This window comes from Salvelinus fontinalis, chromosome 9, assembly GCF_029448725.1.
Source record: "Salvelinus fontinalis isolate EN_2023a chromosome 9, ASM2944872v1, whole genome shotgun sequence".
Classification (NCBI taxonomy): domain Eukaryota; kingdom Metazoa; phylum Chordata; class Actinopteri; order Salmoniformes; family Salmonidae; genus Salvelinus; species Salvelinus fontinalis.
Window position 1 is genome coordinate 56,908,093 of NC_074673.1, and position 17,889 is coordinate 56,925,981.

At 40.5% G+C, this 17,889-nt stretch overlaps 1 protein-coding gene across 1 annotated transcript in view; it reads left to right on the forward strand.

Moving 5' to 3' along the window:
* th (tyrosine hydroxylase) overlaps positions 1–12,387 on the forward strand; it is a 29,538-nt gene extending 17,151 nt beyond the window's left edge. Inside the window, exons 9-13 of the mRNA XM_055934930.1 lie at positions 5,683–5,752; positions 5,998–6,054; positions 6,301–6,396; positions 7,261–7,394; positions 10,070–12,387. Of these exons, the coding sequence (XP_055790905.1) occupies positions 5,683–5,752; positions 5,998–6,054; positions 6,301–6,396; positions 7,261–7,394; positions 10,070–10,229 (517 nt within the window). The 3' untranslated portion in view covers positions 10,230–12,387. The remainder of the gene's footprint in view (positions 1–5,682; positions 5,753–5,997; positions 6,055–6,300; positions 6,397–7,260; positions 7,395–10,069) is intronic.
* The last annotated feature ends 5,502 nt before the right edge of the window (positions 12,388–17,889 follow it).

Here is a 17,889-nt window from a genome sequence, read left to right on the forward strand (position 1 = left end):
GATGTCATGAATAGAGCTGTTGTGATTCCTAATTCTACATGCTATATTTCTATCTTAACATTGCACAACATCCTAGTTCTCCATACCTGGGTTAAAAGATAGCTGATCTGCAATTTTCTACATTGTACTGGATACAGTGCAACCTTTGGTAGGCAGTCTGTTGTCAGGTTTCGACTGTGGTACAGCAAAGACAAATAAACCCGTGGTCATGGTTCTCACAGGGGAAGTGAAATGATAGGCTATAATGACTTTGCTCAAGATCATGCATGCCGCAAATGACATGCGACTAACTATAATGTAACAAATTCCACATCAGCCAATTAAAAACGTTGACGTTCTGTAGTTGGACGGGATCTAACCGTTTTTCATGAAAGTGTTCCAAACAGAAGTTCTGCTGATCAAAGTTACTAAATCACATGTGTTTAACTGACTGGTTAAATAGCTCACAGTGTAGTAAGCCAAGCTCCTGATAATTTTCGTAGATTGCGGCAAGGGTTTGAATCCCAGATCAGATTATTCATTTTTTTTAATGTACAATTACATTTGTGTTATTGTGTTGCAAAGGGAAGTGCACCACCTTGATAATGAACAATAATAATACATTTAATGAGGCATCTTTCTTCAGCCCTGTAGACACACTGTTAATAATCATGTTTATTACATATATTGCACAGACGTGTACATTTAACTGTACAACCTTGTACATACATTATTAAAATGATCTACAAACATCACATATGCATTATTTGACTCGAGGACCAGCAGGAGATCGTTTTTCTAATTCGAGTCGCGTAGGGGACTTGAACCCACACAAAACGTTTTGGAGCATACCCCCTTGCAATTCTCCTTTGACCTCTCATCAACGAGCTGTTTTTGCCCAAAGGACTGCCACTGACTGGATGTTTTCTGTTTGTCGCACCATAGTCAGTAAACCCTAGACACTGTCGTGCGTGAAAAGCCCAGGTGGCCGGCCGTTTCTGAGATACTGAAACCGGAACACCAGGCACTGACGATCACACCACACTCAATGTTGCTTAGGTCACTCGTTTTGCCCATTCTAATGTTCAATCGAACAGTCTCTGAATACCTCGATGCCTGTCTTCCTGCTTTATATAGCAAGCCACGGCCACGTGACTCATTTTCGTGAATGGGGTGCTTTACCTAATAAACTGTGTATCTCAATTTTTGGGGGAGGTTTCTTTAAATAAGCTTTTCTGTACAATTAAAGGTCAGATACACTGCATTTCAAACAGTCAGCAATAATCTAATGAATTCAGGGCTTGTGAAATTAGTCCTAGGCTAAATATAAGCCTTCCACAACCATAAGACCCAATAATAATGTCGTTATTTCATCAAAATAGTTGAACCTGCTTTTTTGCAATACTGCCCTACTAAGCAAAAAGGCAGTAACTGCTCATAGCGTGGAATTGAGAAAAATTGCTTTTATTTACCTTGGTTTCACAGTAACTTTATGCAGTTACTGCTAACATGACCCCCATTTTCTCTAAAACACAATAGAGGCAGGATACTTGTCCAAATGATTAAGCATGTATTTCATGTGGCAGAAAGTTAGAGCATAACCTGTAAACCCATGTTATCCTTAGGGAGAAACTCGGATGTGTCAAACTACATGAACCTGCGAGCGCAGCTAGAATAACTCTGTGGCTTATCCACCCCAACCTCTCCCCGACGACCCCATCAAAACGGTGTGTTTCTGTGTGACCCAGAGGCCACAATATGTCAAAAGCATGTTGAAATCACTAATTGTCAGGCTTCATTCTGGGCCTACTTTTTGCACAGTCGCTGCGGTCAGACCAAGCGAGCTACCGGCAAGTGGGGCACCTCGTTAAACTCGGCACATCCCAGAGACTACGGTTAGGCCATTTGCCAACCCTTTCAGTGTTGATTTCAGCCTGTCCATTTGGTTATTGGAAATAGACAATAAGTCAGCCATAAAGTCAGCCATCCATCAGTCAATAGGATATCATACTGACACCAAACTGATACATACTGTCACCAAACCCACTTTGTCCAACTCGTTTAGAAGCCAAATATCACATATTTTAGAGCCGGCCCAAAATTCACACAGCGCCTTCTGTTTAAACCATAAAAAAAAGTAAAACACGTAGTTACGTTCTAGCTGTGGTTCCAGTTCGGACATTATGTGTAGGCCTAGCTGAGGCAACCCCGAATCCCGAGTTTTGGCTCGATAGGTCATTCGGAGCCCGAGCAGAGACCTTAATTGGTGCTTGTAGGGTCCGTCTCTATGGGCCGAGGCGGTTTCAATGCACCTAGTCTTGTGATTCTGGGACTTTTCTAAATGTTGTCATTTTCACAACGTTAAAAATGTATTGAAGATATTGCAAATGGACGAGGCTGTTTCGCGGTCTGAGAACCTTCTAGAGCCACATAACTCACCGTGCGCTACCGACTTAAGCCCTAGAACAGGTTTATAAAGTATCAGAGCTCTAGTTCTGACTATTCTTTGATGGTGCGAACACAGGCTCTGTGTGTCTGTAAGCCCCACAGTGTGTCACTCCATGTTGACGGATTCGGCTTAACACACCTCAACTGGATCTATAAAAATATATATTTTTTTAAACATTTGTTTTAGCATCATGAAATGGGTGTTGTACGATTTCTCGTAAACTACAATAGATAAATGCTGGTTCTATTTTTCCTTACAGCGTAGGTTCATGTACTTTGACATGAAGCGGTCAAATTACTGCTGTATTACCATTTTTGACCTTTAATCCCACAAAATGTGGATTAACTTCTTACGGCTGAAATCCCGCTAAAGGGATCGATTTGACAACAGCCAGTGAAAGTGCAGGGCGCCAAATTCAAACAACAGAAAGCTCATAATTAAAATTCCTCAAACATACAAGTATTTTACACCATTTTAAAGATAAACTTCTTGTTAATCCCACCACAGTGTCCGATTTCAAAAAGGCTTTACGACGAAAGCATACCATGTGATTATGTTAGGTCAGCACCTAGTCACAGAAAAACACAGCCATTTTTCCAGCCAAAGGGAGGAGTCACAAAAAGCAGAAATAGAGATAAAATTAATCAACCTTTGATGATCTTCATCAGATGACACTCATAGGACTTCATGTTACACAATACATGTATGTTTTGTTAGATAAAGTTCATATTTATATCCAAAAATCTCAGTTTACATTGGCGCGTTATGTTCTTATGTTCTTATGTTTTGCTTCCAAAACATCCAGGGATTTTGCAGAGAGCCACATCAATTTACAGAAATACTCATCATAAATGTTGATGAAAATACAAGTATTATACATGGAATTAAAGATATACTTCTCCTCTTCCTGTGTCAGATTTCAAAAAAAGCTTTACGGAAAAAGCACACCATGCAATAATCTGAGTACAGCGGTCAGAGACCAAAACAAGCCATCCAGATACCCGCCATGTTGTGGAGTCAACAGAAGTCAGAAATAGCATTATAAATATTCACGTACCTTTGATGATCTTCATCGGAATGCACTCCAAGGAATCCCAGTTCCACAATAAATGTTTGTTTTGTTCGATAAAGTCCATCATTTATGTCCAAATACCTCCTTTTTGTTTGTGCGTTTAGTTCACAAATCCAAATTCACAAGGCGCAAGCACTTAGTTCAGATGACAGTTCCATTACAGTTCGTAGAAACATGTCAAACGATGTATCGAATCAATCTTTAGGATGTGTTTATCATAAATCTTCAATAATATTCCAACCGGACAATTCCTTTGTCTTGAGAAAGGAAAAGGAACAGAGCTTGTGCTCACGGCTGCGCGAGATTTAGCTCATGGCATTCTGCCAGACACCTGACTCAAACAGCTTATTCTCTCCCCCTTCACAGTAGAAGCCTGAAACAAGGTTCTAAAGACTGTTGACATCTAGTGGAAGCCTTAGGAAGTGCAATCGGACCAAGTTTTACACTGTATATTGGATAGGCAAAGACTTGAAAACCTACAAACCTCAGATTTCCCAGTTCCTGGTTGGATTTTTCTCAGGTTTTTGCCTGCCATATGAGTTCTGTTATACTCACAGACATCATTCAAACAGTTTTAGAGTGTTTTCTATCCAAATCTACTGATAATATGCATATCTTAGCTTCTGGGCCTGAGTAGCAGGCAGTTTACTCTGGGCACCTTATTCATCCAAGCTACTCAATACTGCCCCCAGCCATAAGAAGTTGTGAGCGTTGTGGCCTCGACGCCAACTTGTTTCAGGGCTAAAAGTACATTTGGCCACCCCTATGCTCACTGAGTTTCGTCTTTGAAGTCTGTTCCATTTACAAGAAACGGCCATGTCCATTTGATTATGAAATGTCTATTTGCCATATACAGTCAGTCGCCATCTGGTGGAATTTTCCGGGTACAACATTACATAAAAAAAATAATAATAATATGTATATCTCGGAATCCGAGTGTCCTGGTCACTTTATTTTTTTACTTCCCAGAGACCAGGCCTTGGGGTGTGACCTGAGGCCGTCTGTCTATTGTAATAGCACCTGTGGACGTCTAGTTAGGGACCGTCCATTTTCCCTATGAAAATCCTCATCAATCGTAAGGGAGCTGCCACATGCGTCCCTTATGTGGGGTTAGAGTTAGATAGGGCAGAAAACTGATCTGACTTTCAAGTCTGTCGATGACAATACCATTTTGTAAAACAAATACCAAAAACATTCATAATGCAAATTCACTAATAATGACTAACTTCTTGTAGGCATTATAGAAAATTAACCCAGGTCTCATCAACAATCTCTCAAGTACAAGCCCACGTGCTAGTGAGCAGCCAGCTACTCTTTTTATTTCAAGTTTATCCAACGTGTATCTATTTGCTAGCTAACAAGGCAGAACAGTTGAATTGTTATGAACACACCCCTCTGTCCGTCTCCAACTGTTTGAACAGCATTTGTTCATGTTGAAATCGAGTGGCCTGCCTTATTTCTCAGAATGAGAATGTGTTGCCAATTCCTTATATAATTGTGTTTTATGCTTATTGCACATTTATAAAACACAGACTAGACAGCTAGTACGACAGTCTTTGGATAGAATCCTGCTAGTGGTATGTAGTACAGAGCATACATTTTCCAGAATCAATGTTCATTGATACTACTGTTTTTTAGTAGTGTCTGCTCTGCGTGCAATTTGAGGACTTGAGACAAAGCAAGGGGATTGTTAGAAAAGTTCTCCTCTATTACAGTAAAATAATATCTCAATGTGTTCAGGTGTCCATAATATGGACACCGAAACACATTATGAATAATTTGGTTAGACCTTCTGTTGGACCAAACCTCAAATGTGAACAGCGAGTCGAAACCGCTTGTCAGTGGGGGGGGTCCTCCTACAATTTCCTGCAATTCTGCAATTCTATGACTTATTATGCATATCTTACAAGGTATTTTGAAAGATTTCAAATAGTATTTCAACTCAGGTCTGCAGTCCAAACAGCTCTCTGTCCCTGTATCATGTATTTCTCTCTTTCCATACCTCTCTCTTCCTTATCTGCACCTTCTTAGATAGAGACAGCATCATGCACTTTCTGTATGATAACTGGAGGAAATATGTACTGGGCATCTTACTCTCACTCTCACTCTCTGTCTCCATCTCCTGTGTGACTGTGTGCATTTAGCATTTCATCATCTCATTATTTTTGTGATGTTGCCATAGGGACTGTGTGCACGAGCTCCTGGGCCACGTCCCCATTCTGGCTGACCGGGTGTTCGCCCAGTTTTCTCAGGTGACAAATTCTGTGGCTTTATTGGCTTTATTGATTCTGATGTATTGATTCTGAAGATGGACATTTTTAACCCCAGTAACATTTAGAAAAGGAGCCGTTCTAAAATGAAAGAGAGTTGGGCCTCTGGTCTGCACCTTGACTTGAGCTGTCTACCCATCAGCCTCTTGTCTGCCTTGTATACATACCATGAACCAAAGATGATACTCTGCCATGCTTTACTAACAGAGATCACATGTGTCTTGTAGAACATCGGTCTTGCTTCACTGGGGGCTTCAGAAGAAGATATTGAGAAACTGTCAACGGTACGTTTTGTTGTTGCAACACGGCTTGGATTATTCCTGATTCCTTATTTGCTTCCTACCACACATGCAAAACATATGAAGTGTGAAGCTGTGGAAACATGACTAATTTAGAATGCATGTCGTGTGTGTGTGTGTGTGTGTGTGTGTGTGTGTGTGTGTGTGTGTGTGTGTGTGTGTGTGTGTGTGTGTGTGTGTGTGTGTGTGTGTGTGTGTGTGTGTGTGTGTGTGTGTGTGTGTGTCTCTCAGCTCTACTGGTTCACGGTGGAGTTTGGTCTGTGTAAACAGGGTGGCATTGTGAAAGCCTACGGGGCAGGACTCCTCTCCTCATATGGAGAGCTAGTGGTGAGTACATGGAGTATTCTCTTTCTCTCTCCATTCTAAAATCATACCATATCTTAAAACCTCTACGGGATCGGTGACCCCCCCACGGGACGGTTGAGCTAATGTGCGCTAATGTAATTAGCATGACGTTGTAAGGAACAAGAACATTTCCCAGGACATAGACATGTCTGATATGGGCAGAAAGTTTAAATTATTGTTAATCTAACTGCACTGTCCAATTTACAGTAGCTATTACAGTGAAAGAATACCATGCTATTGTTTGAGGAGAGTGCACAGTTATGAACTTGAAAATGTATCAATAAATCAATTAGGCACATTTGGGCAGACTTGATACAACATTTTGAACAGAAATACAATGGTTCATTGTACCAGTCTAAAACTTTGCACATACACTGCTGCCATCGGGTGGCCTAAATCTAAACTGTGCCTAAACTGGAATAATACATTGTGGCCTTTCTCTTGCTTTTCAAAGATGATGGGGAAAAAATGGGGGAAAAATGTACCAGATCTAATGTGTCATATTCTCCTACATTAATTTCGCATTTCCACAAACTTCAAAGTGTTTCCTTTCAAATGGTATCAAGAATATGCATATCCTTGCTTCAGGTTCTGAGCAGTTAGCAGTTAGATTTGGGTATGTCATTTTAGGCGGAAAAAAAAGGTCAGATCCTTAAGAGGTTCATCTTAGAGATAAGCCATTGTATAGACAATATAATGGAACAGAATAAACCTCCCCTAACCAAATTTTCCATTAAATGTTGAATTACAGTAATATCCAGACATCCAGACATTAACCACCCGTCCCCGTCCCCCTTCTCTCCCGCTCTCGCTCTCTCTCTCTCACTCTCCCCCTGTCTTGCCCAGCATGCTCTGTCAGATGAGCCAGAGAGGAGGGAGTTTGACCCAGAGGCTGCTGCCATTCAGCCCTACCAAGACCAGAACTACCAGTCTGTATACTTTGTCTCTGAGAGCTTCACAGATGCCAAAGAGAAACTCAGGTAACGAACCAGACACACATAGGCCGTGTCAGAATACCAATACTTGTAGGCTAAATAGTAGGTTTTTTTGGTATGCAAAAATATACATTTAGAAAATGTAGTATGCCAGGATGTCATACTCATTTTGACTTTTCAAGAAGTAGAATTCACTGCACAGTATTGAGGAAGCGCGATTGCGCATTAGATGATGCCTTCTCAGTATGGATGAGTGGAATGTTGATATTTGTTGTTTGCTGAATACATTTTTATTAAACAGTACATGCAAAATAGTATGTAGTACTATAAGTACACCAGTGGAGGCTGGTGGGAGGAGCTATAGGAGGACAGGCTCATTGTAATGGCAGGAATTAAATGAATGGAATTGAGTCGAACATGTGGTTTCCATATGTTTGATGTGTTTGATACCTTCCATTAATTCCATTCCAGCCATTACAATGAGCTGCCCTACTATAGCTCCGCCCACCAGCCTCCACTGAAGTACACAGCATGTAGTTTTAGTAAGTAGTAGGCAAGACAGATTTCAGACACGGCCATTGACACACGAATGCATACACACACAAGCGCACACGTTTAAGCCGTATAGTCCGGTCTCACACTAGTTTTATTATTTTACCAACTAACATCAGTTTTTGCTTTCAAACCTGATCTACCTGCTAGCTTCTAGAAGGCCAGCATCCCGGAGTCGTCTCTTCACTGTTGACGTTGAGACTGGTGTTTTGCGGGTACTATTTAATGAAGCTGCCAGTTGAGGACTTGTGAGGCGTCTGTTTCTCAAACTAGACACTCTAATGTACTTGTCCTCTTGCTCAGTTGTGCACCAAGGCCTCCCACTCCTCTTTCTATTCTGGTTAGAGCCAGTTTGTGCTGTTCTGTGAAGGGAGTAGTGCACAGTGTTGTACGAGATCTTCAATTTCTTGGCAATTTCTCGCATGGAATGGTTCTTCTCAGAACAAGAATAAACTGACGAGTTTCAGAAGAAAGTTCTTTGTTTCCGGCCATTTTGTGCCTGTAATTGAACCCACAAATGCTGATGCTCCAGATACTCAACTACTCTAAAGGCCAGTTTTATTGCTTCTTTAAATCAGGACAACAGTTTTCAGCTGTGCTAACATAATTGCAAAAGGGTTTTCTAATGATCAATTAGCCTTTTAAAATGCTAAACTTGGATTAGCTAACACAACGTGCGATTGGAACACAGGAGTGATGGTTGCTGATAATGGGCCTCTGTACGCCTATGTAGATCTTCCATTACAAATCAGCTGTTTCCAGCTACAATAGTCATTTACAACATTAACAATGTCTACACTGTATTTAGATCAATTTTATGTTATTTTAATGGGCAAAAAAAATTGCTTTTCTTTCAAAAACAAGGACATTTGTAAGTGACCCCAAATATTTTTTGCTTCTCTTATTTGCCATGTATTTGTGTGTTATTCGGTGGGTTTCTATAGTCTAATAGCAGTAAGGCCAAATGTAATATTTAATAAATAAAAAAAATGACATTTTTTTATACCTACAGGTGTCCTAAAATTCAAAATCAGCTAAATGGTCCATGTTATTACTAACTTAAAACAATTCCATATGTTTGGTTAGTCGGTGACCCGTTCCTGTAGGTTCATGCTCTACAACATTCGCAGAGTACGACCCTGCCTCACACAGGAAGCGGCGCAGGTCCTAATCCAGGCACTTGTCATCTCCCGTCTGGATTACTGCAACTCGCTGTTGGCTGGGCTCCCTGCCTGTGCCATTAAACCCCTACAACTCATCCAGAACGCCGCAGCCCGTCTGTTGTTCAACCTTCCCAAGTTCTCTCACGTCACCCCGCTCCTCCGCTCTCTCCACTGGCTTCCAGTTGAAGCTCGCATCCGCTACAAGACCATGGTGCTTGCCTACGGAGCTGTGAGGGGAACGGCACCTCCGTACCTTCAGGCTCTGATCAGGCCCTACACCCAAACAAGGGCACTGCGTTCATCCACCTCTGGCCTGCTCGCCTCCCTACCTCTGAGGAAGTACAGTTCCCGCTCAGCCCAGTCAAAACTGTTCGCTGCTCTGGCACCCCAATGGTGGAACAAACTCCCTCACGACGCCAGGACAGCGGAGTCAATCACCACCTTCCGGAGACACCTGAAACTCCACCTCTTTAAGGAATACCTAGGATAGGATAAAGTAATCCTTCTAACCCCCCCCCCCCCCTTAAAAGAGTTAGATGCACTATTGTAAAGTGGTTGTTCCACTGGATATCATAAGGTGAATGCACCAATTTGTAAGTCGCTCTGGATAAGAGCGTCTGCTAAATGACTTAAATGTAAATGTAAATGTAGTCGATATCGCCCTCTAGAGGCTTAGACTGTAGATGGTTAATATGTATTTGCAGTGCAATGCAAATCAGTTTTCTGTGATTCAATGCATATTGAATTCATGTTTCTTGTAGTTGGCCTCTACTGAAAAAAAGATGCATGATACAATAAGAATGCTGTCATTGAACTGTAGGTAGGTCAGACAGACAGGACAGACAGGACAGACAGGACAGACAGGACAGACAGACAGACAGACAGACAGACAGACAGACAGACAGACAGACAGACAGACAGACAGACAGACAGACAGACATTGACCAATCAATAGATATTAGACTTTCTATACATTTTAGATTTGCCTTGTGTTTTTCCGGACAGATCGTATGTGGCTGGAATTAAGAGGCCGTTTTCTGTGCGGTTTGACCCCTACACCTACAGCATAGAGGTCCTGGACAATCCCCTGAAGATCCGAGGAGGCCTGGAGTCTGTCAAGGACGAGCTGAAGATGCTCACAGATGCCCTCAACGTGCTCGCATGATGTACAACACCGCCGCTACTGCTGCTGGTCCCACTCTGTGCCATTTTGACGTGTGACATGACCATTGTTCTCTTGTGCTTTATGAGTTGCTTTATGTGGCTGGCTAAGTGGCGACCGTGAAACCTCTCGCTGGACTTGTTTGGTTTATTTGATCTGGTGATGTCTCTAAGATATGTTGTGCAGGTGGGTGGGCATTATCCATTGGTACCCATGCTTACTGAAGTCAGGATTCAATCTGATCGCGCTTTGTAGACAATGAGGCTTTTACTTTTCCTCCATTGGTGGAGACTGCATTCATCTCAAATGTTGTACACACTCCCCTCCGTATTGATTTGGACAGTGAAGCTAAAACTTTTAATTTGGCTCTAATTTGGCTCTATACTTCAGGATTTTGGATTTGAGATCGAATGTTTTATGAGGCAAGAGCACAGAATGTCACCTTTTATTTGAGGGTATGTTCATACATATTTGTTTTACCGTTGAGAAATTAAAGCACTATATGTATCTAGTCGGCCCATTTGAATGTGCCATAAGTATGCGGACAAATTCACTTAGTGTATTAAAGTAGTCAAACATTTAGTATTTGGTCCCATTTTCCTAACATGCAATGTTCCTAGCATGTGACTCCACAAACTTGTTGGATGCATTTGCAGTTTGTTTTGGTTGTGTTTTGGATTACGTTGTGCCCAAAAGGAACTGAATGGAGAATAATATATTGTGTCATTTTGGAGTCACTTTTATTGTAAATAAGAATATCATATTTTTCTGAACACTTTGAAATGAATGTAGATGCTAACATGATTGCGGATAATCATGAATGAATCCTGAATAATGATGAGGCAAAAATATCTTACCCCGCCACCAAAAAACTCCCACTATTGGTAATGATGAGAAGTTAGAATGTTTTGGGGGTAAGATCTTTGTGCCTCTATCTTTCTCAGTCATCATTATTCAGTAGTCATTCATGATTATCCATAATGGTAGCATCCACATTAATGTTGTGTTCATAAACATATTCTATTCTTATTTACAATAAAAGTGATTCCAAAATGAACCATTCGGCTGCGTTTGACGAATCTGATCAGGTCTGAAAAAGATCTGATGAGAGAAGATCTGATTTTGATTTGGTCAAAAGACAAATTAGTGGAAAAAAGATCAGCCATGGGCTACCTGTTTTGAACACAACCTACATTATTCACCATGCAGTTCCTTTTGGGCACAGCATAATCCAAAACACAACCGAAACAAACTGCAAATGTATCCAACAACTTTGTAGAGTCACAAGCTTGATGTACAGTGTAGGCATTGCATGCTAGGACTATGAGACCAATTCCTATACTTTTGACTACTATAATGGACTACAAAGGAATTTGTCTATATACTTGACACCTTCAAATGTTGGGACTTGATACATAAAGTGCACGCAAAAACCCTCAAGTAAAATGTTACGTTCTGTACTGTTGCATCAAATAAAACAATTGATCTCAAATCCAAAATGCTGGATTATAGATTATAGAGACAAATGAATAGTTTAAGCTTCACTGTCCAAATAAATACAGAGGGGTGAGTATGTCACTTCAATCTCAAATTATTTTAAAATGGCGCATTGTCGACAAAATGCGAAGAAAAAAAATATTTTGTGAACAAGGAATAGGGCTAAAATGCAGAGTTAATGTAGGGTTAAGGCAAGGTTGTGGCTTGCTACTCACGTGTGTTATACTTTCAAACAAAAGTCTCAATGCAAAGTTTCACCTCACTTTAGTAGTTTGGTATGAATTCAACAAAATATGTAAAACGCTAGGAAAATTACAAAATCCAAGCAGCAAAATGATGAATGTAATAAAAGCAGGGAAACTGGACATGGTATAATGATAAAAAAAAGATGTTTATGTAAATTACTGTAATATTGAACCAGGGAAAATATTGAAGTCATTCAAAACAAACCCTGTTTGGAATAAAATATACATTATTGTGTGTATAACTATTTTCTGTGAATTGTAAGCATTGTGCTTGTTGCGATGTAATAGCAGAATAAAAAATAAAGAACTGTATCCGATGTTATATACATATATTTATGCTTGCCCAGTGAGGAAGTTATGATAGCACATTCTCTGTAAAAATATCAATAAAAAAAAGAAATAATCAGACATTAGCATTACCTCTTGGTGTCCATTCCTGACTCAATAATCTCAAAGAAAACGTGATTCCTCAAATTCCTCAAAAACACACCTATACAGTACATTTTCTAGTATATTGACTATCGCTCTGACTATTCCTCTCAAATTTAATCTGGCTATTATGATGACATTTTATTAAATAAATAAACATCACACATACCAACAAAACACAGGAAAATAACAAGATGCGGACAGTATTATTGGTTTGTTTGACTGCGAGCATTTGATCAAATGTATGCAATATCATAACTTGTTTTCTCTGAAACATTTGGTGAGTCGCATCTCATTTACGTGTGCTTCCGATGCAGATTAAGGGAGATGGGGGCTGGATGTCAGAATTTTGACTCACTTGTATTTCTCATTACCAGTAGGATATCTTATGAGACTCTTTTCAACAAGAAATGGTCAGGCTATTGATTTTGATTGAACAGTATTCTTTTTAAAAGCATGAGCTGGCACACACCCAGAGAAACTGATTTAGTGTAGAGCTGCTGACTAACAGAGAATAAACTATAAAAACAGAGTATATAACAATATTCTTCACAAAATTCAACAGTTTAAACTTTGTAAAATATTTTTTTATATAATTACCCACAACTGAACATAAAGGCAAAATTTGAAATTCATTTCCATATGATTTGTCCTATAGCAACTCAGAAATAGGTTTGAAATACAGCTCTCCTGTCTTCTTTCAACAAATCAATTGTTCATGGATAGCCTACTCCCATAATTCAAAAAATGCAAATGCCCTACTTGGCCAAAAGTATGTGGACTCCTGCTCGTCGAACGTTTCATTCCAAAATCATGGGCATTAATATGGAGTTGGTCCCCCCTTTGCTGCTACAACAGCCTCCACTCTTCTGGGAAGGCTTTCCACTAGATGTTGGAACATTGCTGCGTGGGCTTGCTTCCATTCAGCCACAAGAGCACTAGTGAGGTCGGGCATTGATGTTGGACTATTAGGCCTGACTCGCAGTTGGCGTTCCAATTCATCCCAAAGGTGTTCAATGGGGTTGAGGTCAGGGCTCTGTGCAGGCCGGTCAAGCGGCTGAAACAGGAAAGGACCTTCCCCAAACTGTTGCCACAAAGTTGGAAGCACAGATTCGTCTAGAATGTTATTGTGTGCTGTAGCGTTAAGATTTCCCTTCACTGGAACTAAGGGGCCTAGCTCAAACCATGAAAAACAGCCCCAAACCATTTTTCCTCCACCAAACTTTACAGTTGGCACTATGCATTGGGGCAGGTAGTGTACTCCTGGCATCCGCCAAACCCAGATTTGTCCATCGGAATGGCAGATGGTGAACCATGATTCATCACTCCATAGAATGCATTTCAACTGCTCCACAGTCCAATGGCGGCAAACTTTACATCACTCCAGCCAACGCTTGGCATTGTGTATGGTGATCTTAGGCTACTCGGCCATGGAAGCCCATTTCATGAAGCTCCCGATTAACAGTTTTTGTTTTTCCGGACTTGATTCCAGAAGCAGTTTGAAACTCGGTAGTGAGTGTTGCAACCGTAGACAGACGATTTTTACTCGCTACACGCTTCAGCACTCGGCGGTCCAATTCTGTGAGCTTGTGTGACCTACCACTTTGTGGCTGAACCGTTGATGCGCCTAGCCGTTTCCACTTCACAATAACAGCACTTACAGTTGACTGGGGCAGCCATTTGCCTAACTGACATGTTGGAAAGGTGGCATCCTATGACGGTGCCACGTTGAAAGTCACTGAGCTCTTCGGTAAGGCCATGTTTGTCTATGGAGATTGCATGGCTGTGTCCTCGATTTTTACACCTTTCAACAACCGGTGTAGCTGAAATAGCCGAATCCACTCATTTGAACGGGTGTCCACATACCTTTGTATATATAGTGTACCAATGCATGTATTTTTTTATTTTCACACATTCTCAAACACACAGATCCCACTCTCCTCCATGTTTTGAGATGTTGATATGAATTGACCAGGTCACATAGGTCACACATTCTAATCTTAAAATTACTAGGCTACACAGCATCCTAGAGTAATAGTGACTGTGACAACCAACCCATGATGAGACACCCAGTCTCATGGCAGTTACATTTACATTTACATTTATGAGTTATGAGTTATTTACAGTTATGAGAGCGGCTATTGCGCGGTGTCCTCTCCCGTACGTTGACCAAAGCAAAAAGTAATATGAAGATTGGGACCCACAAGTGCTGCTCCATGATTGTAATAGATGGATTTAACATGACCATTTTGTGTCCAAAAAAAACAAATGACTTGCATGAACATGTGGTTTTGTTTGGTCATTTTTGTTTGTTTAGACATTTGGCAATGTGAACCCAAATGAACCAAATGAAATGAATACAATGTAAGAAATAATCAAACTCTGATTCAAACTAGAGCAACAAAATATGTGTGAAAACCCTATATTCAATCCCGCCTCATTACACTATGTACAGCTCTGAAAACAAATGGTGTAACATGAGATACCTATCCAGTCTCCCACCCTCTTGGAAAGTCGATTTCCTCCACCAGAATATCTGTGCTTGTGTCCTTATAATAACTTAACTTACATAATGTCCAGCCTCCCACCCTCTTGGAAAGTCGATTTCCTCCACCAGAATATCTGTGCTTGTGTCCTTATAATAACTTAACTTACATAATGTCCAGCCTCCCACCCTCTTGGAAAGTCGATTTCCTCCACCAGAATATCTGTGCTTGTGTCCTTATAATAACTTAACTTATATAATGTCCAGCCTCCCACCCTCTTGGAAAGTCGATTTCCCCCACCAGAATATCTGTGCTTGTGTCCTTATAATAACTTAACTTACATAATGTCCAGTCTCCCACCCTCTTGGAAAGTCGATTTCCCCCACCAGAATAGCTGTGCTTGTGTCCTTATAATAACTTAACTTACATAATGTCCAGTCTCCCACCCTCTTGGAAAGTCGATTTCCTCCACCAGAATATCTGTGCTTGTCCTTATAATAATGTCACGTTCTGACCTTCCTTTTTATGTCTTTGTGTTAGTTTGGTCAGGGCGTGAGTTGGGGTGGGCAGTCTATGTTCTTTTTTCTATGTTATTGTATTTCTGTGTTTGGCCTAGTATGGTTCTCAATCAGAGGCAGGTGTCGATCGTTGTCTCTGATTGAGAATCATACTTAGGTAGCCTGTTTTCCCACTATGGGTTGTGGGTGTTTATTTTCTGTGTAGTGTCTGTTCACCTCGTAGATCTGTTTCGTTTTCTCATCGTTTGTTATTTTGTGTAGTGTTCAGTTTTTCTATTAAAATTATGACGAACACTTACCACGCTGCATATTGGTCCAATCCTTCATACTCCTCAGACGAAGAGGACGAGAATCGTTACAAATAACTTAACTTACATAATGTCCAGTCTCCCACCCTCTTGGAAAGTCGATTTCCTCCACCAGAATATCTGTGCTTGTGTCCTTATAATAACTTAACTTACATAATGTCCACACTCTCCCTCTCACAAAAATGTGGGAAAGAGAACTTTAGAACTTTGGGCTGGAACAGGAATGGCACACGTGTTGGTCCGTTAGCTGATCCATTTCAAATTTGCACACAGTACCTTTTTTACTGCCGAATGCAGATTTAAACTGAATCTTGCAGATAACGATAAATGCTCTTGTTCTGACATAGGAAACTTCATGCGTATGTTTTGACCCTGTTTCACTGTTGAAACTCTTCGAGAAAATGTTATTGACGTTTCGGGACCAATTCGGGTCGTGCTTTAAGTGATGTGCAGCTTATAAAGGCTTCATAAACACTACATACATGTGTCACAAATCATCTAAGTGTACCATCGTCTCAAGCTCTATAAAGGGTTCAAAAATGCGACATAACTGTGTGACACAACCACCAACGTCAAATGTGACATCAACCACTACGTCAAATATGACATAAACCTGTGCTTTATAAAGGGTGGCGTAAGCACTGCTCAATAAAGGCTTATAAATCATATTACATCGAGGCGTCACAAAGCATGTATAACCTTGTCATGCATCTTGGTAGAGCATTGCAACACGAGGATAGTGGGTTCGATTGCCAGGACCACCCATACATAAAAATGTATTCACGCATGACTGTAAGTTGATTTGGATAAGGCTTTTGTGCACACAACACATTTAAGCCTGGGATATCAACCATTCAAAGTTGGCCTTAGTGGGAGTGGCCATAGAATTCTATGGGAGTGACCTTACTGAGTAAAGTATTTGTCATCAGGCTGTGTCCTCTGTCAGCAAAAGCATTTCCCCTCCCTGGTCATCACTAGTTAACACAGCCACAAGGGTCATAATTATGGCAAAACCTTGTCCATTTCCACAATTTCTCTTCTTAAAAATTTGACTTGAAATGTAACCCAACTAATGAAGGCCAAGTTGAATGCGTTGGTCCACCAGACCTTCTGTACATTTGGGCAGAAGTGTCTGGGAGCGAGATTAGGTGTAATGTGACTAACATGACTTCACAGAGCGTGAGCCATCCTTCAGCACAACATGCCACCTTTTATAAAGCACATGTTTATATTATGTTTGACATTGGATGTTGTCATACAGTTATGCCACATTTTTGAACCCTTTATAAAGCATGACGTATGCTTATAGATGCTTTGTAACACATTTATCTAGTGCTTATGAAGGCGTTATGAAGGCTTTATGAAGCCTTTATATGCTGAATGTCATTTAAAGTGGGACGATAATGGATCATTCCTGCTCTTATGCTCTTTGGTTACAACCCACATTTCAACATGTCCTTTCAAGAAAAGCTAATAATCTTATCAGCTTCAACAGCTGTGGAAAAAAAACTTTCAATTTCTTTTGTTTGAACCGAATATTGTATTGTGTAAGGTTAGGGTATTAATATCAATCCCGTTTGCATATTAGAAAGGTCAATAGCCAAAATGTTTGGAACTAGGGTTGAGCCACTAACCAACTGATCCTAGGCTATCACGTACACCCAGAATCTGATCTAGGATCTGTCCCTAGTCATCCCTTTAGGATATCTGGCTGCTATTATAGGCTATATTTGTATGTGTGGTTTGTACGTGTATGTTTGTGTATATATTGTGGTGTATTCTTCTTTCAGGAGTATGCATGCTTTGCACCATCCTGTGCCCAAAGGTGTAATTACACTGCTTTTAGTATAGTCATGTTTATTCACCAGAAAAAAACACAAGAACTGCAACACAATTTGTTTTGACCTTCTTGATTGATTTATTCCTCGTTTTTGGTTGTTGTTAATGTTTTTCCCCCTGTGTACTGCTTGTATGTACTGTTTGTATGTTGCCTTATATTTAATATAATAAACATAATTGAAAAAAAACAAAAAACGTTTTTATCCGTTTCAGTAATATCTGTTAATCAATGAGACCAGTCTGTCTCATCTGAATGAGAATTGCTGATACTACACAGTGATAGAGTCAAGTCATTACACCTCGAGTCAGAGTCTGAAGTCCCCTTCCACTGGGCACACACT